The sequence below is a fragment of the Eublepharis macularius genome, chromosome 3 (assembly GCF_028583425.1).
Source record: "Eublepharis macularius isolate TG4126 chromosome 3, MPM_Emac_v1.0, whole genome shotgun sequence".
Classification (NCBI taxonomy): Eukaryota; Metazoa; Chordata; class Lepidosauria; order Squamata; family Eublepharidae; genus Eublepharis; species Eublepharis macularius.
In genome coordinates this window covers 79,489,293-79,515,866 of record NC_072792.1, presented here as the reverse complement: position 1 = coordinate 79,515,866, position 26,574 = coordinate 79,489,293, and the positions used below count along the sequence as shown (strand labels likewise).

At 41.1% G+C, this 26,574-nt stretch overlaps 1 protein-coding gene across 2 annotated transcripts in view; it reads left to right on the top strand.

Annotated features, from left to right (window-relative positions):
* The window catches only part of DMD (dystrophin), a 2,144,806-nt gene that overhangs the window by 1,926,248 nt on the left and 191,984 nt on the right, over positions 1-26,574 (top strand). For both annotated transcript variants that reach the window (XM_054973282.1, XM_054973283.1), the window contains one exon: positions 252-312. In XM_054973282.1, coding sequence (XP_054829257.1) covers positions 252-312 — 61 coding nt within the window. The remainder of the gene's footprint in view (positions 1-251; positions 313-26,574) is intronic.

Below are 26,574 nucleotides of genomic sequence, written 5' to 3'. Positions count from 1 at the left end.
GTGAAGAGGTTTTTGCATTTATCTTTGCAGCCGAATGAGTTCAATTTCACTCAGATTAGAGCAGAAATTTCTGAACAGCAGGTTAATCCTTTCAGCCTTTGTGGGCAACTGAGCAAACAGACCCATATCAGCTTGGCCAAGAGTAAAATTGTAATTCCAGAGATTAATGTTGTCTTTCCTGTTTGCTTTGAACTTGACCTCCATGTCTCTTTTATTTGATTTTATATTTTGTTTTTGTTTTTTGTCAACAGCTTCTGTCCAGGGCCCCTGGGAGAGGGCAATATCGCCAAATAAAGTGCCCTACTACATCAAGTAAGTATTAAATGGTTATTCTTAACTAGGTGTTGTCCTTCTTAGCTAATGTTCATTGCTTCCCTTGAAAAATTAGTGATTCCATTCTTACTGGTTCAATCATACTGGTTCAAATTGGCTATTTCAAGCCTGCCCCCAGATCCATCATAAGATAGAGACTTATAACAGCAAGAATTGTGTTAAAGTACATGTCAGCTCTATATAATGAGAACTTTAAGAGTCATCAAATGAATGTCCATTAGTCTTTTGTTTGACTAGTTGTGTCTGTTCAAGTACTGTTGCTCTTAACATGGTAGATTACCTTGCTGATTGATAGTAAAAATAACTTTAATAGTTATAATTCCCCAAATCCATCCCAGCTAGAATCCCTGGAGTTTTGTTGACTGGGAAGCAGTTTTTGAATGAGACCAAGACACACCCTTCCCTCTCCCAAAATTGCTATGTGCGGCTGTGATGGAAAGGTTTTGGTTTGGTTATCGCTGGGAACAAGAGCATGGTTTAGTAGTGGGGAATTTTTCACTCTGCCCTTATTATGGACTGACCACTACCTGGTGAGGTATATTCGGAACTTCAGAAAGGGTACGGAGCCAGTTAGGATGGTCTTCACCAGGAGCTTGATGGATCCAGATGGTTTTCTAATGTCTAATATAAGTATCACTTATATGTGAATGCTTTGATTCTTTCTCTCTCTCTCGCTAAACAATTTTTTCCGGTGGGTTACAATCTGTTTTAAGCATGAAACAGAGCTTATCATAATTATAGTCTTTTGGATTTTATATTTTATATTGGAAAATCAAACCCATTATAGAGTAAATATGTCAGGTGTCCATCCGTGTTTCAGATGTGAGCTGCAGGATTTCCTCAATACCTACATGCACGGTGCCCAATTCAGATTGTGACTGTGGTATAAATAGACTTGACCTGAAACAACCCCCAGGGGCACTATGTGGTCCAATGAGGAACCCGCACATGTGCTCTGAGACTCAAGCTGTAAAGATGTAGATATTGCTCTTAAATATACATTTATGTTTAGTTTTTTTTTCCAGCCCACATTATTACTATTGTAACTCAGATTTCATAATTTTATATAATATTACTTTATCAGTCTTTAAATAATTAAAGGGGTTACAATTATTTTAGTATGTACAGACGGCAAATCTCTCTATTTTCTGAATGTGAAAATGATTTTCATTTATAGGGTAATGTAAATTGTTTGTTACACACAAGAATTCACTTTGATGGATATGTTTCTTGAATATTTGCTTGTTTTTGTACTTCCTTCTCATTTTATTACTGACTAGAAACAATGCCCATTGGGTGAACAAATACAATGGGCTCTAGAAAACGGATTCGGCTGGGTCAAATGGCCTCTTCCTTGTACATTCTGGCCAAACAAAATAGATGTGCAGTGCCTTGCACATTTTCTGACCATGCGTTCAGAGGGGGGAATGGTGAGGGTTATTGTTGGGGGGCAGAGGTGGGAAGAGAAGTGGCAGTGCCAAGATGAGGAGTTTCAAAGATTAACACACAGAGAGATGCCCACCCTCACCAAGGCTTCCCTCTGTTCACCTGCCCCTCCCGCTGCTTCTTCCCTCCCTCCACCCCATTTCTCCTCCGCCTTTGGGTATAGTGGTAAGAGCCCTTCTTTCATAGTCCCTGATTATTGGCAGGGCTGACAGTGATGGGCAGGGCGTTGCCATGTCAATGCAACAATGACACCCGGCAGGCCAATAGAAAAGTGAAACAAAATGCTTTGGTGCTGTACTCACTGTGGATTTAGGGGAAACCCTGTTCCCAGGAGCAGTCATTCTACTCTGTGACCTGTCATTCCAGTCCAAGAACACTTCTGCTACTCCCAGGGGCTGTCATTCCATTGTGGAGCCTGTCATTCCAGTCCAGTCCAGTTTCTACTACTACCAGTCCAAGAGTAGTCTATCTGGGCCTAGAGACCTTTATGGAAAATCCATTCCACATTTTCTTTGCATTTTTTTTGTGCTGTAATGCTTTTCAACTGAACCCATGCAAGTAAATTGGCATTCTGGGCTCCCATTTTCTACACTGTTCCTTCAAGCCTCTCCCATTATTTTCAGTGGGCAATCCTGTCATTCCTTTTTGTACATCCCTGGCTGGCTGCTGCTGCCCCACTGACTCCTCCTGAGGGCCTCTTTGTGTGCCTCTTTTGGAAGCTACACCAGGCATCACCCCCCCACACACACACACCCAGCCTCAGCAAGCCTCTCCTCCTGGGAACCACCAGGATGCCTGCAGGGACTGGGAGGGGCTGGGCTTCACTGGGCTCTCTGCAGATGAGTGCAGCTGTTCAGAGGGAGGGAAGGGGGAGAAGCCCAGGTGCTATGCTCCAGATGCCAGCTGGGGCGGCCTTGGCCCCAGGCCCTTCCCTTCCACCCTCCTGCTCTCTGCCCAGCCCCTGCTGGCTCGAGGGCCTGAGGTGAAGCTGTGGCTGCCCATCACACTCCTGGCCCATTGCACAGGGACTTCCTGAGCCTCCAGAGAGCCATGCTGGGCCTTCCCAAAACCGTGGCCTGCTTTCACCCTGCCCAGCTGAGCTGTGGGCGAGCAGGCTCCTTGGTGGCAGGGGGAGGGCTCCTCAGTGGCAGCAGACAGTGGTGGGTTCCTTGGCAGCTGTGGGCAGTGACAGTGGGCTCCTGGGCATTGGGCAACGGCAGCAGGCTCCTTGGCAGTAGGAAGGCTTGGTGCCGTGGCACTGGGTCTACCCATTCCTAGGCTGGGTCTTCCAGGGCATCCAAACACCCTGAGACATCAGGAAGTTCCAGCGCCATGGTGCTGGGCCTTCATGCTGCCACCCTGGGCCATTCCGGGCCTGTGGAGGCTCCAAGTAGGCAGCATAGAGGCAAACCATTTTACCCCCACTCACTTCTTATCCCTGCATACTGCGCATACATGGCGTACTACACATGTGCAGGGATAAAAAGTGAGTCGTCAGCAGCATGCTTAGCCTTTTATGTCTTAGGATGCTCAAGTTTTTAAAAAAAATCTTCATTTTCACCTACAAATCATTTTATGAATCCATAAATCAGAGAATAGTTACTACTACTTGATTTTGAGAGTTACAGCTACATTTTGATTAATTTACAGCAGCTACCAGAATTGTTAAACTGGGGTTTGTTTGTTTGTTTTTGGACGGGGGAGCAATAATAACATGCTTATCAGAAGCAATAATAGCATTCTCATCAGTAGCTACAGCTACTTTTCTGTAGCTGGTGTTAAAACTGGCCACAATTTTATTAAAGGAACAGGGCAATACATTCTAGTTATTATGTTCAGTGCGGTGGGGATGGTTATAACACTTCCCTTGACTCCAGTCAGCCTTGTGAAAATGGCAATGGTATTTTATCAACTACTGCATTTTTGGAAGGATTCCTTTTTTAAGGAATCCTTTTTAAAGAAGGATTCCTTTTTTAAGAAGCTAGTCCCATATAGATAAGCCAAAACCTAGCCAGAAGTTAAGGTCTCCTTTGTTTCCCTGACAATCATAGAAATCAAATTGAAAAAATTACTATTGATTACAAAATCCACTCCATAAGTAGCTCAGTAAAAAGTTAGCTCTTTGATTTAAGCCAGAGAAAAATATACTACATATGTACTTTACTATACAGAAAAAATATCTACCTTTATTTTTATCCTATCAGACACTTCTTTCTATGTGGCTGTCCTGCCTAGTCTTGATGTCAGTTTAAAGAGTTTATACAAAATTCTCAAGTATTCCCCATATCACATTTTATCTCTGCTGCATAATTTACAAATAATCCAATCTTTCCTAAGGCAATACACTATAGAGTTTTGCATCAATTCGGATAGCTGAATAAAGAAACATATAAGCAGAACAAAATCCTGCTACTCTTTATTTTATTCAGAGCTTAATTTGTGCATTTGTTTCCAGCTCTGAAGCTCAACCCTTTAACAAATAAAGAATGATTGGAAATACTCTTGAGTCACCGTGGAGTCTATTTCCCTCACCAATGAGAAACTGTAGACATATCAGGGATTTAGAAGCAAGGGTTTCCAGAACAACAGCTGATGTTTTTAGAGAGAATTAATAGTTAGTATTTCTTTTTTTCTAAAAATCAAGCTCTCTATGAAATTCCATTTGGTTCCACAAACAAATATTCCTGTGTCCATTCAGTATCATTCACTATCATCATGAGATGCTTTGAATTTTTTAAATGTACTTCTGCAGATTCCTTTGCAAAAAGAAGATCTAGATATATACAAATAAGGTCACAGTCATATGAACATATGGGCTCATCTTCTATAGCTTGATGAAGTTCTACAGAGCCTTAGACACAGAAATATCTTTCACAACATGTTACCTGTAACTGAAGAGATTATTGAATCTGGCACATTCTGCATGTAAAGTGTATTTTCTACCACTGAGCCTCATCCCCTTGAAGCACCTTGTTCAACTGTCAGGCAACTGTAGGATAACACAGGGATGGACAGGCTGTCTCTAGAACCAGCACTGCTCAATGTTAAGTCTACATCATATAAACATTCACCTTGGAAAAATCTAAAATACAGCCCTAAACTCTTCAGTAAAGAGTTACACTGATGGAAGATCCTTGATCATGAACCATCTTCTTTAGAGTACTCAAGAGTAAGTCTCCCAATCTATATCTGGTTTTACCATGATTCATTGGTGGACACTTCAATTATAAACCTAGCATTCTTTGATGTATTGAATCTCATTTGCACAATATTTGCACTAGAGAAGCAGTGGGTCTAGTGGTTAAAGTGTTGGACTAGGATCTGGGAGACCCAAGACTGAATCTCCACTCTACCATGGAAGCTTGCTGGGTGAACTTGGGCCAGTCACAAACTCTCAGCTTAATCTACCTCACAGGGTTGTTGTGAGGATAAAATGCAGGAGAGGAGAATGACATAAGCCACTTTGAGTTCCTATTGGGGAGAAAGTCTGAGTATAAATGAAGGAATTCTTTTAAAAAATAAAGCCTTTGCTCTCTCATTGGTGTTTGTAACAGTGTATTCAGAAAACTATTTTGCCACACAACATATAATATATCTTTTCATACATCTGCATCCTATGTGTGATAAAAAATAATTGTGTAGAGCAGTAGTTCCCAACCTGGGGAGTGGTATGGAGTTATTTCAAGGGATGTGTGAATCCATATGTGTATTAAACATTGTCATTTTGATCTTTTTGTTATTATATATATTCTCAATCAATTGATGCTAATAGTACAGCTACTATTGTATGGTGGATCTGTAAAAAAAATTGATGATAAAAGGGGTCCTCATACTTGAAAAGCTGGAAACCACTAATTTAGAGGATTATAGGTTGCCAACCTATACCAAGATTGAATTATTGTCATCTGTGATTTTTTTTATATTTCAGTGTTTTAATGTGCATTTTATATTATTATTATTATTATTATTATTATTATTATTATTATTATTATTATTATTATTATTATTGCTATTGTTAGCCCCCCTGAGCCCATTCATGGGAAGGGTGGGATAGAAATCAAATCAAATAAATAAATAACAAGAGGAGAGACATTGTCCCAGTCTTTGGGGGGGAGGGCTTGATCCAGTGTTCCAAACTGCAAGATTATTTTGAGTCTTTTTTGGATGTTATTGTCCCTCCTTCCCAGCTTCATATAATCTGCAGATTTGGTAAGGATCCACTCTATGTCCTCATCCAAGTCATTTGCAATTTAAATTTTTGTAGGAAGATTGTGGTGTTTCTCTTTTATTTATTTGCTTTATTTATACCCTGCCTTTCTCCCCAATGGAGGCCCTAACAGTGCGATCCTAAACTGAGTTATTCCAGTCTAAGCCCATTGAAATGCACTGTAAGTAGCTTAAATTCATTTTTTCCTCCTGTAAGGTATCTTAGGCTGAGGGTATGTGACTGCCCCAAGGTCACCCAGCAACTTTTCATGGCTAAATGGGTATTCAAAGTGGGCTCTCTCAGATCCTAATCTGATGCTCTAATCACTGCACCATACTGGCTCCTCAGATCTTTATATATGCAAAATGGTTTTAGAGCAGCTCCACTGTTGTCATTATATGCTCATTTACTAAACTACATGCAGGTAACTTAGAAAGAAGGGCTCTTGAATCCATACATATATAATTATAAAGTGATGTAATGTAAACTGAAAATGTGCTGTATGTTACACAATCTCTTATTGAGCTGCAAAACAAAAAGGTACGTAAGCTGTTTATAAAGCTGCTGTAGATTTTAAAAAAACATTGATACATCTCATCTAATATTCTTTGCTCCAACTAGCTTTGGTTTCTAAGGTATCAGAGGGGGGAAATCCTTGTCCCTCCTAACAGGAATCCTTTAACAGGAGATTATTATTTTTAATTAAAATATATTTATGCTGCGTTTCCACTCAGCTTTGGGTCCATAAGGTACCAGACAATCAAAAACATTAAAACAAACTTTTGAAATACATAATATAAAAAACAAACATAACCAAAAAAACACTCAAAATTAAAAGATGTATGTAGGAATGTGGGTCAGTGAGGAAATACTGAACAAAACAGATAGGCCTTTACCCACTGGCAGAGGATAATGATATAAGGGGTCAGGTGAATATTTCTGGGAGGGAATTCCATAAATTTAGTGCGATGACCAAGAAGATCTTTTCTTGTGTTGCCATCCAAGTAGCCTCAGACTGTGATTACACCCTAAAGAAAACCACAGTGGTCAGGCAGGCAGGCCTTAAGTAAATTGGTCCCAAGCTTTAAAGATCAATACCAGCACTTGAATTGGGCCTGGAAACCAACTGAGCCCCACTGTATGTAGAACAAGACTGGAAGGATGTGGTCACTGTAATGACGACAACACACCTTCTCTGTCCTCCTTGCGCAAGAGAACTCAAGAGGCAGTGAGGGATTTATGTATGGGAGAGGGATATGTTTGGCAGTCCCCTGATGGACTGTGAGAAGAGGTTTTCAGTCAGCCTTTGTATGTTTCACAGAGAGGTTATTCTAGTTAAATCTAGCTGTGTAGAGCCTAAGAGTGTTCATCTCTGTGTATCTCTGAGAAGGCAAACTGTGTCCGCACCTGGGTCAATCTGTGTATATCTGAGAGAGATTATTTTATCTAGGTCAGGCAAGCTGTGTGGAAAGGCCTGAGTGAATCTGTCTGTGTGAATGAGAACAGAGTTTAGTCTGCTAGAGAAGATCTGTGTGGAAAATTAAACTGTGTGACTGAGACTGTGAATATACCTTTAAGAAGAGATAATTATTTGTGAAATTACCAGGCTTAAGAACCATTCTGAAACCAATATGCTTATCAAAACTCTGCAGCAATCATGCTGATGTACTTATAAATAAATTCTACTTTTGTTTAAGAAAAAAGGATCTTTTTTACATCACAGGTATCCCCATGTGTTGATTGTTCTGTCACACTATCATCTATAATAAGTCTTCCTATATTACCAGTTATATCAGGGAAGTCTAAGGCAAAAGCCTGTGGTGCCAGCAAAAACTCTTTGAGGGAGTCAAGGACACAGCAATATATAGGTCACATAAATACAAAAAAGGTGTTCTCAGGGGAAAATCCTAGGTAAAGTAGAGAACACCTGAAGTTCTGTCTGCGGGGAGGGGAGGGTTGGTTGTGACCAGAGCCCTCCGGAAGTTTAAGGTAACATGAGGAGGAGCTGAATTGAAGGTCCAAAAGCAAAGGTAAAAAAAACTAAGTAAATCATTACATTCACTGACAAATATTTCTAATTTCTGTGACCACAAGTGCAGAGGAAAAATAGTCCCAGATCATTTGCAGAAATGTTACAGAAACCATAGCATCTGAAAATTCTTCAAGGGCAGTCCCACATACCACTGCATTACAGTAGTCTAATCTAGACATACCAAGGACTGAACATGAACTATGAGCTTTTTCTAAGAATTGTTTCATAGCTATCTCTACTGCATTCTAGTAGATATTTATATTTCATCTTTCCTAATCCCATATACTCTGTATAAATAAAAGTTATTTTAAAACAAAACAGTTAATTAAAATATACATCTCAATACATCCTCATGATCCCTGGCTTTGAAATACCAGTCTATCTTTAAAAATTCTCATAGTACAACTGACAGTGTATCTGCAACAGGTTCAGGTTCAGATTCAAGAACATTATGGAGTAGCCAGTGTCTTTCTTATCTGCAAGTTTTTTTCCAGTTTGGTGTGCTCATGATAATTGCTCCAAAATTCCACCCATTGATAAAATTATGATGGGACATGTCACACATAAGTATGCATATATTGCCCATTTGATATGTTAGTCCCAATTCATCCATACACATCTTTGATATGGTCTCTCCCACATTCAGTCCCATAAACCAAAGGGGGAAAAAAATAAAATTAGATACATTCGTGACTCAGGGGAGCTTTCTTTCCAGCTCTTTGACAGTATCCAAGGCCTGAGTGTCAATATATCATTCTTTCCTCTTGCATATTTGTATTTTTTTAAGCTTATAGCATGGAAACTTCATCATGAACAGCCATGCCTGATGGTAGCCAGGGAATAATGGTGTTGTGTGTCTTGGCTGATTGCTGCAGTTTACTGGAACTTAGATTCCAAGACAGCTATTCCAAAAGAATAGCTGAGTTAAAGTGTTTTAGCAAAGTAATCGTGATTCGTGGCACCCTGAAGAGTAACCAAGTTTTTTTTCCAGCATAAACTTATGTAAGTCATCCCTCACTTCACAGTTCCATAGGCCCCAGATGCTGACCTGGGAAACTTTGCTGGACCAGTTGCAATAGTGAGCATGTGTGTGTTAGTCATAACAAGTCCCACCTTCCACTCTTTTTCACCTAGAATAGTTTAGAGGCTCATTCTCACACGGAACTTCTTGCAGCCTGATCATATACATTTTTAGCAGTAAGAAAGCACCAGTGAAGTCCTATGCATACTACTTGCGATTAAAGTTAGCTCCACTGGTCTCAATAGAATTTGTGTCTCTGATTGGGCTGACAGATGTTTTGGGGCTCTGAGAGGAGTTCTTGCATTCTTTTCTCTGTCCAGTTTCTCATCAAGGTTTCTCTTTCAGTCCTTTAGAAATGAGTTCACTTACTTTGATAACTAAACTCCAGAACTTCTCTTCAACCCCCTGTATAATTGATAAAACACTATAGAGGTCCTTTGCTTTCTGGAATGGGATGAAATATGTATAGAAGGGAAGGAGAAAAGAAAGTTTCTCTGGAAGAGATACATAGATCAGAGGGGGAAAGGGACAGAAGGAGACTCATTTTCATGCAATCACAGAGACAAAAATAATTGTGTGGCATGCATGGAGGAATTTTGTGGAATGAAGTACCGTAGTTAGCCTAAGCAGGTGCAGCAGTAGAGGACCGTGATGTATATACTACAAAACAAATCTTTCAGTGTAGGGTTCCACGAGTACGAAAATGCCATGTCCACTGTGTTAAATATGGATAATTATCTCTGCTAGAGAAAGAGGAATTAAAAGTTAATTCTGTAACGTTTAATCTGTAATGTAATCATCTATAGTTTATTAAATGTATACATTTTGACAATTTCCTATTGCTTAGACTGAGGGTTAGGTTAAAAATAAAATCTCATTATCCTACCATTTTGGTTCTTGGGTTGAATCCTTGCTCAGATGAAGAAATATGGAATAAATATTCTTTGGCTTTAGCAGCATCTACTACCTTTGCATGCTCTGACTTCATTTTTTTTCAGTGTTTAACTTGATAATAATGCATTGTCTGTACATCCTCATGCTATGCATTTCTTCCTTCTGGATATGAAAAAAAATTCTGCAAAGCAAGTGTGCAGTATGCAATTATTTTTCTTTTTAGCACTTCTCATGAAGGAAATACTCTAAATGATTCCCTGCAAAACTTTGTTGTCCTCCTGGGGGAAATAACAGCAGATGGATCCTCAGGAACATGGTAATGCCTACTTCAGAAATATCCATATGTAACTCTCCATATAAATTAAGCCTTGAGATTGAAACAGAGTAAAAAAAAATTAAACATATACTCTACGTTCTTTGCTAGCCTGCCTGTAGATGTGTAATAGATTTCCAAACATATTCTACGGCTTTTCAGTGAGTGATAATGAATTTGTTTCAAATCAATTTCTGTACGGTAAGGAAATCTGGACACAGGCTGCTGAAAGAATGGACTGTATCAGTACGATTTTTTACAGCATTTGCTGAATCTACCTAGATGTTTTTTGGGCATAGTGCTGAGAGCTGAATTGGGTGAATTATTGATGGAAGCTAAGGCATGGATAAAAGCATTTCTTTTTTAAGTAAAGATTTTAAAATCTGCGGGATAGATAGATAGATAGATAGATAGATAGATAGATAGATAGATAGATAGATAGATAGATAGATAGATAGATAGATAGATATTGACAAGAATGGCAACATGGGACAAACACATCTCTTTTTTACCCTATTTTTCTTCCCCCTCCCAATTCCCAAACAATCCCTTGCTGCTTTTTAGTGTGAGAGCATTTTGCATATTTGTGCTATCACACTGCACCACTAGTAAGAAAGACATAAGAAAGTAAGAGAGCCAGTTTGGTGTAGTGGTTAAGAGCACGGGACTCTAATCTGGAGAGCCGGGTTTGATTCCCCACTCCTCCACAAAGCCAGCTGGGTGACCTTGGGCGAGTCACAGTTCTCTTGAGCTCTCTTAGCCCCACCCACCTCACAGGGTGATTGTTGTGGGGTAATAATAACACTTTGTAAACCGCTCTGAGTGGGCATTAAGTTGTCCTGAAGGGCGGTATTATAAATCGAATGTTATTATAATGTTATTATTATTATATCATAGTCCGAGGGAAAGTCCAAGATCGTAAATAGTTGAGCTCAACAGATAGCCACCTGTGAAAGCCTGAGAAACCGTTAGAATACTAGCAACAGGAAATTGAGTTACATCAGGATTATGGTTACAATAACTGGCATCAGAACATAAGTATCAGGATTAACATTGGCATGGATGAATGGGTACAGTCATACATGACACAGACAGACAGACAGACAGACAGACAGACAGACAATTTTGCCTTTCTTCTTTCTCTTAGGTAGAATTTCATACGTTGAATTTTTTACAAAGATGCTTATATTAGGAAATACATATTTGAATAACAATTAAAGTTCAATATGTACATTACATGAAAAAGGCATTAACAGTGTTGATATCCTATGGAGAGTGAGGAGCACCGTGGTGCAGAGTATTGCAGCCCAAGCTCTGCTCACAACCTGAGTTCAATCCTGGTGGAAGCCAGGTTCAGGTAGCTGGCTCAAGGTTGACTCAGCCTTCCATCCTTCTGAGGTTAGTAAAATGAGTACCCAATTTCCGGGCGGGGGGGGTGGGGGAGAGTGTAGATGACTGGGGAAGGCAATGGCAAACCACCCTATAACAAAAATCTGCCAAGAAAATGTCAAGATGCAACATCCTCCTATGGGTCAGTAATGACTCGGTGCTTGCACAGGGGACTACCTTTACCTTTACCTATGTATATTACATGAAAAACGCATTAACAGTGCTGATATTCTATGGAGAGTTACTCCAGTATACGTACAGTGCAGTAACTCTGTAACTGTACTGTAACTGTTCCATTGAAACCTGGCTTTCTAAGAAGACATTCAAGACATATATACAAGACATATTATATGGGGACACTGAAGTGACTTACTTTCTGTGCGATCTTATATTCAAGTATACTGTGTGTCCCTAGCAGTGCAAGTGTATCTACAATGGGAGAACAAGTGTAAGATCTTTCGCTTGAGTGTCCCTGTATAAGACGTCTTATGTAGAGAAACTCCAACTTTTTTTTAATTCCCCATGTCAAAAACTAGCATGTGAAAAGCGTGTCTTGTTTTTATTGTTTAAACACAGTAGATAAATGATGGTGGTAAAACCCTGGACTAGCTCATAATGGCCTTCAGTGGGTGGATTCTAGCATCTCTCAGTCAAGGCAGATATTGGTTTATTACCAGAAGTGGATTTGTATTGACAGAAGAGCACTTTTCTCATTTCCACCCTCTTAAGGGGGAGGAGAAAAATTGCCTACCTCTCCACAAGACTTTTAATCCAAGTGATTATCCATATGTGATGCCCTTAGCAGATCTAGTACTCTATGCATATTGTACTTATGGCCCTTTTCTTTAACTTTTTTTTCATCATACTAGACTTTCATTTGGATATGTATGATCCCCTCTCCCACCAGCATAATTTCCACATTATATAATAGGCTGTTTTCTGTTCAAACAAATTAGAATACTAAAATAATAATAATTTTATCTAGTTTCCTTCTGTTTTTTCCTTAACTTTAATCCTTTTGAGGGAGGGAAGAAAACATGGTATAGACCAATCTCACTAGATCTTGGAAGCTAAGCAGGGTTGGTACTTGGATGAGAGACGTCCAAGTAAGACTATGCAGAGGAATGCAATGGCAAATCACCTCTGCTTCTCACTTGCCTTGAAAGCCCCCATGCTGGGGCTGCCATAAATTGACTTGAGGGCACTTTACACACACAATCCTCTTTAAGAATAGCATAAACCAGGAAAGGTTCCCTTCATGAAGTAGAAACTGTTTGTGTTGTAGTGTATTCATGTAAATCAGTGTAGTTCATTTGCTTTAATTTGAACTGCACAGATGTACACTAAGTACCAGTGCACTGCTTTTTGCCCCAGCATGCTAAAGAAAGCTGAGCCCAATGATATGCTATTGTCCGTAAAAACGATTAACCCTTTTTATTTCCTGTTATATTCTGCAGTAAGGCATAGTATCTCTACTGAATTTTACTGGATGCCAGAAAGAGAGAGAGAATGAGAGAGAGAGAGACGTTTGGGTGCTATATTGACTTCTAAAACTATAGAGCTTATGGAAACTGCCATGTACCATCAAAAACTTTAAGTAATATTACTAAAGAGCAAAGAATATTTCACTAATACTTTCTGATTGACGGCATTTACCATAAGTGATGTTAAATATGTATTCTTGAATATATGTAATGCATTTCATGTTAGCTCAATTTACTAATAAGCTGATAAACATGAATTTAAAACTCAATCTAGCTTATAAAAATTGGCTGTATTCTACTTCATGCATCATTATTTAGAAATTATAGCCAATCTAAGTGCAAAATTACAGAAAAGGACCCATATGACGAATATTCAATATAATTAAAATGGAAGAATGAACATTAATGTTAACCCAAATGAATCTAACTATTTATCTTTTAAATAGAGGAGAACGGTAAAAAGAGTTTAATCATATGGTATAACCAATGCAAAATTCAAGCATAGAGTTTAAAAGTTTAATAGATACTATTTCTGTGCATATACAATTTGTGTGATGGAAACCACTATGTTTTTTATCTTGTTATTCTTGCTTGCACTATATCTTCAGTTTGTCTAATACAATGGGAAATAAATGATTCTAGATCATCAGTATTAGAAACACTCTCAAAATATTCTAGTTTCAACGTAAGATAACTGATATACATAAAACTCCACTTAGTTTTCTTCAACACATACTTAATTAGGAGTGTGCGATTCGGGTTTCTGATTCAGAAAAATACCTGAATCGGAACCAATTCACAAAGATTTGGGATTTCCCAATCGACCCCAGTGTGCCTGGTCCATTTTGGAAACCCTGAATCAAAGATTCCTGAAGCAATTTGTATTGCTTTGGGAAGCGTGAGGTCAAGGGGTTAAAATGCCCCTTTCCATGGTGCTGCATAGCAGCACGGACAGGGGCATTTTAACCCCCAAATCAGCTGCTTGGCAGCGAGTTCCCCACCAGGCAGCCAAGTCTAGTCAATGGAGTTAAAAATGCCCCTTTCCGTGGCGCTGCACTGCAGCACATAAAGCGACATTTTAACCCCACCAGCTTGACTCGGCTGCCTGGTGGGGAACTCGCTGCCAAGCAGCTGTTTCGAGGTTGAAATGCAGGTAAAGCCTGCAGCCCCGTCACGCCCTTTGCCCGCTGCAGAAGGAGTCGGGCGATTCCCTGGCCCCTTACATAGTGGGCCAAGGGAGCACTTTGCAGCGCGGCTGTAGGCTGATGCCTACAACCCTATCGCCTCTTTTGCCTGCTGCGGAAGGGATCTGGGGATTTTCTGGCCCCTTGTGCAGTGAGCCAAAGGTGCACTCCACAGCATGGCTGCAGGCTGATGCCTACAGCCCCTTCACATCCTTTGCTGGCTGTGGAAAGGATCAGGGGATTTCCTGGCCCCTTGCAAAATGAGTCAAGGGAGCAGTCCATGGCGGGGCTGCAGGCAGATGCCTATAGACCCATCACTTCCTTCACCCGCTGTGGACGTGGTCAGAGGAATCCCTGGCCCCTTGCACAGTGGGTGAATTGAGTGCTCCGCAGCACTTCCTTCACCCACTGCGGAAGGGGCTGGGGGATTCCCTGGTCATTCCAGCAGTGGGCCAAGTTCCAAACACCCCATTGGGTGAAGTTAGTGGCTCGGGTGGAAGTTTAAAAGCTTTTTGATGTGCTCCGAATCTTTACGGAGCATACCAAAGCTGGTCAATAAGCAATTTCTGAAGTGGCTTGCCACTTTAGAAATTGCTTATTTCCAACTTTTTTTCCCGCTTTTTTTTCTTGCACACCCCTATACTTAATATGTCATGAAAAACTGCAGTGTTTGATGTAGTTCTAGTGTGTTTTTGAAGTAGTTGTAATCATACAGGAGAAACCATTGTTTTGGTTATTGCTAAGTGTTTAATAAGCAGGACCCAGGAAGGAAAAATTATATTTGAATTTCACAGTGGGATTCTTCGATTCTGAAAAGATTAGACAAACTGAAGCGGGGGAGTCAGCTAGGCCACTATGTCTTTTTTTCTACCTTTAAATCTTAATTAAAGGGTTAATTTTCTACACATACTTCAGAACCTATGAGGGAGCTAGATCTGCACAAGAGGAGCATTCTCTTTTTAAAATTTAGGGCTGCAACATGAATTCACACTCCACAAGCTATTCTTAAAGGTTGTTTGTTTTTTTGTTAATATGAGATTTGTTGGTCAGTGGCCAGGAAGAATAAGAAGGCTTCTCCTTAGCTTGTGCTTTTCGTTTATTATTATACTTTTCTCTCTAGTGGAAGTTCTTCAGCAAACAAACACAAATCAAAACATAAAGGATCCAAAACATAAAGGATCACAAGCTAGGTAAAAGATTGTTGCACAAGCTGTTGGTCCTGCTTCATCTTTGCTTTTTTCCAACATCCTCCCAACAATTCCATTTTCAATCTGCTCATCCTCAGTAATGGAAAGCAGTCTATTTCCATTTGGCTTTCACATGGGTTGACTTTGCATGTGGCTGTTACATTGGTTCTGCTGCAAAAAGAAAAAAAATTAGTGAGAAAGAAATACAGACATCTCAAGAATGCAGGTTTAAGGTTTAGACCTTATCTGCTTTACAGATATTTTACAGAAATTTTTAAATAACCAAGTTGTCTACTTTCTGGGCAACAGTATTGTCAATATACTAGCAGGAACAATCTTATAAATGTTTTTTATATGTTACTGTCTAATAGTGATGTCCTTGCAAGGCATTTTTGCGTGCACTGCTGCCTTCAATATGGTACTAAAGCATTGTTACTGCTGCAGAGGCCACTACTGTTTCTTATTCTAAAGAACCTTCCTCCATACTTTCTACTGATATTTTATGAATAAAGGATTTTGTTAAAAAATATTAAACAGCAGGGTCAATTGCTATGGGAAGCAAGAAATCCCAGCTGCAATGTCACTATTACCTTGCTACAACATGACTAATTATGCTGGCGAAACCCATAGGCATGGCATTATCAGCCTTGTTGCTTCTCTGATTCCATCTAGCAAGTCAACATTCCTGGCTCGAGATTTTGACCATCTGGCTTGTGTGCCGGTGTCCACCAACGTAAATGAACTGGTTTAAAGGAACTGATAAATAATTACTGTTGTAGATTCTTCCCACCATTTGGATATTCATGTAAAGACTTTGTAAAGAGTGGTATATATGTTATCTTCTGCTATTTATTGTATTTATTAACAATCATTGATAAGCTAGGCACTGTTGCACTTATAGCACTTTAAAAAGGTTTATAAAACTTTACAATTATTAGATTGATTGTTGTGAACTCTGGGATTTTTTCTTGGACAAGATACTATTGACAACTGTCTAAATGTAACAAAGTAATTATAATCTATGATGTCATTTTGAGGGTTTTGTAGAATTTGCATGGGTGTGGGGCTGTCTTACCCTCTGTATTGTTAATTGCTGGTTTTGTATTTATGCTGCCGAGTTTTATTATTCTATATTTTATACTGTTGTGATCTGCTCTGAGCCTGCTTGGGTAGAGAGCAGAATACAAATTTAAATAAATAAATGAATAAATTTAATTCATTTGGCAATTGTTATGCTAGACCATTAGACTACTAGGTAAAAAGAAGTAAAGGAAATTTTGTGAAGTGTCAGTATGACTACTTTTTAAAAAACTTTAAGCTAATGAGATGATCTAGAGCCAATGAGAGATGATCTAGCTATCTATATAATCCATTTGATTTAGCAGATAAAAAACTGATTTTATAAAGTTTACTACAATTCATAAATAATGTGAAATTTTGTAGTATTCTATATGCCAGTTATTTGTACTGAAGTTAAAATACTTATCAGATAAACATGTTAATAAACTAAAATTAGATATTTGAAACACAATGAAAAATATTTCCATTTAAGCTTTATTGAACTGAATAGGGTTTTTTTTTTCTTAAGAGGTTTTGAGAAAGAAACAGTAAGATAATTTGTATTGCTTTATGGTGATTATAACTGTGCTCAGAATGGTGCAATGCAGTTGAAAATCCCTGAACAGGAATATCAATTTGAAAACACACACACGCACACATACTTCAGACAGCCTAATCCCCTCTGAAGAGCTATGACAAATACATTGGAAGAGAAACACGTGCATTGCATTCCCATTCACTGGACTTATACACTAAAAAAGTTTCAGCAATCCTCAGATCTGTGCATACAACACATGATAAAACCTGTACAGATCACATGCAATGCCCCATTCTCCCTGCCAGTCTTAGTATAACAGTTGAATCCGAAGGGGAAGGACAAAAGATCCTATCCAGTGCTACAATATTTCTCCAAAAGATGGCATAATGGTCTGTGGACAAAAGCTCTGAAGTAATGGAGTAATGTTTTGTATAAATATAAATTGTTATTTTAGGTGCCATCCCCCAAGTACATTGCAGGATCTGATCTGGGTAATCAGCCGAGAAAAGTAGACTGAGATACGCATGAGATTAATATCGTCAGATTGTCTATGCTAGGAATGGATAGTATAGGTGTAACCAGGGTTTTTTTTCTGGGAAAAGAGGTGGTGGAACTCAGTGGTGGAACACAAGACTGCACAATGACATCACTTTGGGTCAGCTGGAACAAGGGGGGAATTTTTTAAAGTTTAAATTGCCCTCAGCAAAAATGGTCACATGGCTGGTGGCCCCACCCCCTGATCTCCAGACAGGGGGGAGTTTAGTTTGCTCTCTGCGCCACTCCAGTGGCACGGAGGCAATCTAAACTCCTCTCTGTCTGGAGATCAGGGGGTGGGGCCTCCAGCCACGTGATCATTTTTAAGAGGTGCCAGAACTCCGTTCCACTGCATTCCTGCTGAAAAAAAGCCCTGGGTGTAACAAAGGTTTTACTGCAGGCATAAGAAACAATGATATTGCAGGCAACTGCTTCATTACAAGTATCATGCAGTGCTAGTAACTCATCTGAGCAACTTGAAGCATCAGTTGGTATTTGCTCCCCCATTCAGAATGAAGAGACAGACACAAGGCTTGGGTATAAATCTGGGCTATTTATTGACCAACATTAAACTTAATAACAGCAAGGACATCACTAGCAGTACAAGTCAGGACCAAGGGATCACCCTGGACCACCTCCTCGACCTGTCTGGGTGAGTTACCCACTGCCCCAGGTGCAAGCCATCCATGCACATGGCTGTAACCTGGCTGGCCAGGCAAATGATTTCCCCTTTAAAGCTCCAAGCACCACAAGCCTTGGAGCCTGAACAAAGGACTTGTACAGGGGGTCCCACAGGCAGTCTGCCCTCTCAGCTGGCCGCTGTAAAGCCTGCTAGCCAATCCCTGACAGACCTGAATTCCCCACCAATGGGGAGGTGCCATCGGGTGCTCACCAGTCCGCTTTGCAGGGCTCATTTTGAGGGGGAATGCACTGGAATGCCATTCCAGCAGTTCCCCCAACAGGTCACATGTCCCTGCTCACCTAACTTTTGGACATTTTGGGCCATTTTGGCCATGATTAGGACCAAAACATCCCGGACCAGGCCCAAAATGGCCAGGATCAGGTCAGTGTTGGGCAGGGAAACGCTCCCTTGCCCGGCACTCATCCAGGCCCAAAATGGCAGAAGTAGCAGTTTGGCTATCACCTTCCCCATGGCTAAGAGCAGAGTCAACCAGACCCTTCCTTAAGGGCTTGGGCCATCACTGCGCTAATGCTCAGGATCTAACTCTCTTGCCAACCATTAATGTCGTGTGACACTGTAAATCGCCCAGGCTTACATCAAACTGGGAGGTTTACTGACAAACCTGAAGGTGCCTAAGCCACCTGATGGCTGCCACTGGATATGAGGAAAGCCCCTTAACTTTCCACTCCCCCACAACTGTGAGAGAGATCCACCAGTTCAGCCATAACCCCTAAAGACCAACCTGTGCCCCAGGCTAGAGACTGCCAGCCACTTGGTCATAGGTTCACAACATGCTGGGGGGTGATGTCATCTGGTTGCCAAGCGACCATAGCCCGTCCTGCAGGCATAGCTCAGAGGAAATCCAAGGAACAAGTTGCACCATTCCATGTGCAGGCAAGACCAGTTGTTGTCTTGAAACATAAATACCAGGACCAGTCTCCAGGACCCATCTCAAAATCCTATGCCACTTGGATGAAAAAGGGTTAGGTACAGGCACCACTGCCTAATCATCCACATTAAGTGGGCTGAAGGGTTATCTGGTTTCCTCCCCCACAATCCAATTGCCATGAGGATTGGAAAATTCCAAGCATATATGGTCTATAGTAAGACCCCCCATTCTGACTGGTCAATGGGCCACTGCTCAGCCCACCAGTGCCCCTGAACTAAACCCAGAAGCATTCGGCCCCAAGGCAGTGGAACTTCAAGGAAACTCTACTTCTAGGTACCAACACCCTGGAGACCAGGCTCAGTGCCCCACCAGCTGCTGGAGCTTCCATAAAGGAGGCCAGCTAGCAGCCTCCTGGCCCAGGTGCAGTAAACCTTCTTAAGTCTCATTTACTTGTCTCCGTCCTCAGCTCCACCTCATCCTTCTACTTCCTGAACAGAAAGGTTAACCCCTGACATGCTGCTCCCTTTATAACTGTCCCTTTAGGACTTAGTCAAGTAATAACCCAATGGCCAAACTGCAAAACCAAAGGCAAGACCCAAGATGATACAACCCAGGAGTCTAAACATGGGAACCCAAAGACTGTTGCCTGACCCCCGGAGCCCCCACAGCCGTGTACTAGAAGCCAGTTGGCTTACCTACCTCATCAGTCAGGTCCACTGTCACCTCAACAGTACTGGATTACAGCAGCCTAGGCCAGATCTGCTACCGGACATCAATTGTGCTAATCTGGTAGAAAGATCAGATCACATCTTAGACTTCTGTGCCCTGCATGACAGCTTTGCAGGTTGCAGCAGATGCAGTAACACAGCATGCCATTAGGTGGTATGAGGGACAAAACCTAAAAACAGGAAGGGAGAGGTGTTTAACCAGCTACTACCCTGGGACTGTAGATCCTTGCTAAGCCAGTAGCAATAATTTGTGAAGAAATGCACCCTTCAGATGACTGCAAGCCCCCCCTGGCCTCAGCCTGGCCTTCATTGCTGCTGTAAGTACTCTCTCCAAATAAAATGAAAACAGTGGGGTGAGGGAGGCCTAGATAGGCTGGAGGCCTGTAGGGGCTGGTCCTCACTCTGCTTCAGCCCTCCTGACTGATAGACACTGATAGCCCAGTATTTCATTCATCCCTTTGGCCTCTTCATCCTCCTCAAAGTATGAGTCTGCAGGTAGGGCCGCTTTGCAGGAGGCCTATTCGCTGGCTGTTTGCCCTTAACAGGGCTACTACCCTTTTAGGTATCATGATGGAAATGTACAGTAATGTAATGTACTATAAAATGATTGCTTTTAGAGTAGCAGCCCAAACACTGTGTAGTCAGCAGAGGCCTCCATTAAATGGCCAGCAGTGCCAGTAGGCTAAGCAGGCTACAGGGTGACACACTCAAAATGGCCACCCTAGCACAGGATAAGCTGCAAAAGCAGCACCAAAATGGCCACTTCTGCCAGTAAACAGGAGGCAAATCAGACCACACAAAGTCCACACTCAAAATGGCCACCCCTGGAGCTGTGCATACTGTAGACGCCTTCACAACATGGCAGCCATTGCCAGGAAGCTAAGTAGACCCCCTGATGCCACTCTCAAAATGGCCACCCCTTAGCACAGGGTAAGTTGCAAAAGCCCCACCAAAATGACTGCTACTGACAGTAAGCTGAAGGCAAATCAGACTGCACAAATGCTACACTCAAAATGGCCACCCCTTAAGCTGTGCATATAATAGATGCCTTCACGACATGGCCGCACTGCCAGGAGGCTAAGCAGGCCACTGGGTGCAACTCTCAAAATGTCTGCACCCAACTGAATAAACTGCCAAGCCCTCCTGCAAAATGGCCCCTGCTGCCTGAAGGCCTTAGGCCCAGCTATTGATGCTGGAAATACTCCCTCCCAAGTAAGTGTAAATGGCGGGGGAGGGAAAAGCCTAGACAGAGAGGGGAATGCCTACCAGTATCCACCCTCCTAGGCCAGTAGCAATTATGTATGAATTAATCCACCCCTCAGATGGCTTCAATTCACCCCTGTGACCTACAGCACAGCCTATTGCTGCTGTTGCTGGAAGTACTCCCTCCCAGCCAAGTAAAAACAGTGGGGGAGGGAGGGAGAGGAGCCTAGGTAGGCCAAAGGCCAGCAGGGGCTGCATCTAACCCTCCTTTAGCCCTCCTGACTGATAGACAACAGACCCCAAATGTAAAGAAGAAGTCTCTGCCAAACCACTGAGCCTGGTGCTGGGCCCTGGCTCTCCTCCTGGAGTTTGAAGGTAGCAAGCAGGGGAATATCACAGCTTCTCTACTGCTGCCTAGCCCTGAGGGCCTTTAGTAAAATCAGCCTCAGAGGACATCAGCTGAGAGAGCTTGAGGTATGCTCTGCTCAGGATGAACTTTCAAAGCTGACTGAGCCCTATGGAGATGGTGCCGCACTTTATAGGGATAGGCCCCACCTTCCAAAGACATGGATGCCTAGGAATGCAGGGCTGCCACTCCCTCTGTGCAGTGAGGCAAAAGCAACCCCTGGTCCAAGCATGTTTTACGCACAACTCGGTGTGCCGTCTTCTCTGTAATCTATGGGTGATAACAGAACAGAATAACAGCAACCCTTATCCACCCTATGCTACTTTCAGAGCAATTAAATGAAAATTTGGAGAGATGAGAGATTTAGATATTTTCCTCATGCAGTGGGTTAGCTGGCTTCTGGCTGGTGTTTCTACATCAGATACAGGTAATACAATTTTGGCTGTGTTGCTCTGGCTGAACTGGAAATAAACTCAGATTCAGCTGCAACAATAAATTAATTAATACCCATGTTAGATAGAGGACATGTTAAATTGAAATCTGGATCATGTTGCTATTTCAGATATATTAAAGCAATGCAAAGATATTTTTATACAATACCTCAGTTTCTTTATTGATCAGATGAAGGTTTAAATATGAAGTAAGACAATTTCACTCATCAGATATGGGGCTGAAAAAATGCTGCATTTTTGTGAATTAGTCATGTGATATACAAAAGTACTAAGCAGTCAGTTTGTCTGTAATGTTTTGAGAATCTGAAACGTCATAGGCTAGTGTGTGCTCTGGCTTGTCCTCCCCTCAAGGTTTCCCATACTTTTTTTTTCAGCAAAATGTAGCTTGCCTTTTCATCCAAACTTTGAAAATTGTGGTTTTGTGACCAAGTTGGCCTTGTTCATAAAAGAAAAGGAAGTATGGCAAGGGATGAGGGACTGCATGTTTCAACCATGTGCAAATTAAGCCCAATTATTTGCTAAGTAATGTCTTCTCTGGACAACTTTGCTATTTGTTTTATTGACAGTTCAGGTGCTGTTTCAGAAAAAACAATTCAAAATAAACAATAAATACTATGTTTAAAAGTAATACCAAGAAATGTTAGCTAAATTAACTGAAGATACTCTACAAGACAGGGCTTTTTTCAGCAGGAACGCGGGGGAACGGAGTCCCGGAACTCATGAAAATGGTCACATGGCTGGTGGCCCCGCCCCCTGATCTCCAGACAGAGGGGAGTTTAGATTGCCCTCTCTGTTTGGAGATCAGGGGGCGGGGCCACCAGCCATGTGACCATTTTCTCCTAAGGCAACCCACTGAGTTCCACCACCTCTTTTCTCAGAAAAAAGCCCTGCTACAAGCTATCCTGAATTTTGAAACTCAGTTACTAATTTAAATTTATTTAGTAATCTTTTACCCATTGAATTATAAGGTGATGTTAATTTACATTTTCTTTAAAATCTGCCAGTGTAGCAATTAAAAGGCTCAGTTTTGCACTTCATGGATCATATTCAAGGAACATTAATTTTCAAGACCATTTTTCTTTTCTTCAGGCAGAAGCAATATAGAAGTATTGGAGCAAGATGCATTCTGTTCTCTATCTTGTAACATAAATAAAATTGTTAGACTAGAAACCTTTTGCTTTAGATGGCAATGATCATAAATTGAGTTGCTAGTATTGTACATAATTCTTTACCTTACCTTGTTTTAGCTCAATTAGTAAAGGAGAATATGCAAAAGTCCAGTGAAAGAATAAACATAGGCCTTTATTGCTTATAAGCAAGGAAGAATAACACAATTACCAGGATGAAGGCTCCTTGAACTGGTCAGTTCTTCAGAGGTGTGATGCTACAACATAAGATTTTATACCTTTGGATCAATTAGCATAAGTTATATAAGTTACAACTTTAGGATTACATTGGTCCAAGCAAGTGACCATCCCCAGTTCACATCGGAAGAACAATTCTGGACATCATTGCTTGTCACCTCAAGATTATCTTGTCAAGGAACATCTCCTTTTATTACCAACATTTTCTGCTTTGCAGGCAAATTACTATTTTTGAAGCAACTTAGGCTCCCTTCTGACACCTGGGAGCTCTTCATGTCCTTGACGTGTCCTGCTGGTCTAGGGGAAAGGACGCAAGTCCTTCCCTCTGCATCCTTGTTTTCTAGAACAAAGTTCAGTGCCTGCTATTTCTGTTTCTTGAAGGTAAACTCCCTCTGGCTGTCCTACTTGCAGCTGGTCCTTTTCTCCTCTTTTCTCTGTTCTTATTCTACAGCTACGTATGGTTACAAGTGCATCTTACTACCAGTAAGCTAGGCCAGTATACATATGTGGGTAGCCTTTCACCAAACTTCAAATAACAGGTACCTCACAGTGACTGGCATTTGCACGTGTCATCTGCCTGGGCACTTTACCCCAGTGTTCACTCTCAGCTTTGTGCAGTAAAAATACAGTTCAATTACATGAAAATAGGAAAGGCACATGAAAATATTCTAGTCCATTAAATTTACTTCCATCACTAGCAATTCACAGGGTAATGATTGAATAACATATCTCATATTTTTCAGCATTGACTGTGGGCTACTGGGTAAAAATTCTGTTTGCTCACTTGTTATCTTGTTTAATATAGCCATTATATAGCAGCCGGTGAGAACTTCTAGTGCTCATGTTCTAGATTGTAGCCATCATCTTCAGAAATAGATGGCTGCTACAGAAATATTGCTGAGCAGGTGATTCTGAAAGTATTCTAGTGACCAGTAATGATAGGAACATTACTACTAAGAACAGCAAATAATTTATGTTAGAGTTATGCTTGCTAGATGAGTTAAAATAATCAGGTATGTTGAAATTTTAATTTAAAGGCTATTACATTGCATGTTAAGGAATAAACAACTACAGAATTGTGTAAGACTTGAAACAAATGCACTATAATGATCTGATGCAAAGCACAGAATATGTGTCAGAACAAAGGGTTGTCAGGTATGCCCAGCAACCAGTGGAAGGTGGGGAGGGGACTTACTGGGTCATGGGGGGGGAGCTCACTGGCAATGTCATTATGTGACCAATGACACTCCGACGTCACTCCCTGTGCACCCAGAAGTGATATCAGTATGTTGCTGGAGATGCCAGGGTTACTCTGGTATTTGGGCAAAACTCTATTTTGCTCAAATACCAGAATGTCTTCAGTGTCCCAGACAATGTACTGATATCACTTCTGGGAGCACAAGGAGTGACACCTCCCATCCTAATCCTGGTTTCCTGCCAAATTTCTCCTCATTGGCCAGCTGAATATCAGATGAAAGCATGAGAAGGCTACATTTGACAGATTTTGACATTCTAATGCTTCAGCTTTAGTGTTCTGAAATGCTAGAATTATTATCAGGAAAGTATTGTGTAGAAGACACAATATTCTAAATGGGAAAAAAATCAGAAGAAAAACATGTCAAAAATTGGTTTGGATAAACTAGTATATCAGCCTAGCAATAGTTTTTCTTTCAGCTATCAGTTTGGTACATTTGAAACTTTTATAGGATAGAGAAAATGAAAAATGAACTTTCAGTCACAAGCTGAATTTACTTTCATAAAATTGAATTTTGTAAATGGCCTTCCTTGCCTTTATCAAGGGTATCCATTTCAGTTTAACTTTGCCTAATATAATTTTGCTTCTGTACATCATCAGCTTCAGAATTTGTTGGGTGGTCTAATGTACATTTATCTTATACAATTTAAACAGAAGATGGTTAAATCTGCAACAAATACTGCCAGATAATAGACAGTAACAGCAGCAGTAAATAGATTACAGCCATAAATAGCATAGATGTCCCTAAGGAAATTTGGTTGTTATTTAGTTTTAGAGACATCTATTACAACAATAGCAAGATGAAACAAGAATACAAGATAATGTTCTGTCAACTAAAACTTCAAATGTGCAAGTCTAAAATACAAATTCAGTTGCAATTAAAAGTCTGTGATAACAGATACTTACGCACATGTGCATGGTTAACCTCTTGGAATGTTTCTCCACAAAAAGGCAATGCTGACCTAAAAATACTGAAAATAAATGCTAGCAAATGGTCTCCTATTATGACCACATTTACTAGGAAAGATTTGTGTTGTTAAATAACAAACGGAAGCAGATTTTGACAGTAACAATCAATAATGTATATATTGGGGGTTTTATGCATGTTTTATAGTTTAGTCTGTGATAGTTGGTGGATTGTTTGATTTTGGGAGGGTGGTGGGTTAGCATTATGATCATTGGTGAGGAGGCCAGCTCAGGGTCGGGGATCCCAGTGGTCCGGGGACGTGGGAGGTACGGTGGTGGGAGCAGATTATGGAAGGGAAGGGCATTGAGACCTGTTAGGGCTCAGTGCCCTTCCAATCTGCATCCCATCCCAAGATATACTTGTTGTGGGGCTAGGATATTAAACCACTCTCCGACACTGGCGCTGTGCAATTCCAGGTCCATAAATAATAAGACCAAAATGCTGCAAGATTATCTTGCAGCATTGAATGTGGACCTGGCTTGCGTGACCGAGACCTGGGTGAGGGAGGGCGAGACAGTCGCTTTGAAAGAACTAGCCCCCCCCCCCAAGTTATACAGTCCTCTACCAGTCCCGGACAAGTGGTCAGGGGGAAGGCGTGGCTTTGCTCATTCAGGAGTCTTTCTCCTTCAGATCACTCCCCACCCCAAAAATTACTGGCATTGATTGTGTGGGCCTAGCGTTGGACGCCGAGGAGAGGTTGGCAATAGGCGTGGTGTACTGACTGCCTACTCCACCTGCATCTTCCCTGTCTGGTCTGTTGGAGGCAGTGGCCAGCTGGGCTTTGGAATTTCCAAGACTTTTGGTTCTTGGGGATTTCAACGTCCATGCTGACGACGACGCCTCCATGCAGGCCATTGACCTGGTGTCCTCCATGGTGGCTCTAGGACTCTCCCAGTTTGTTTCAGCTCCCACACATCAAGCAGGTCACATGCTGGATTTGATTTTGGGGGCAGGGATGATGGTGGTCCTGGATGCCTATGATGCAGTGCCATGGTCGGATCACTTTG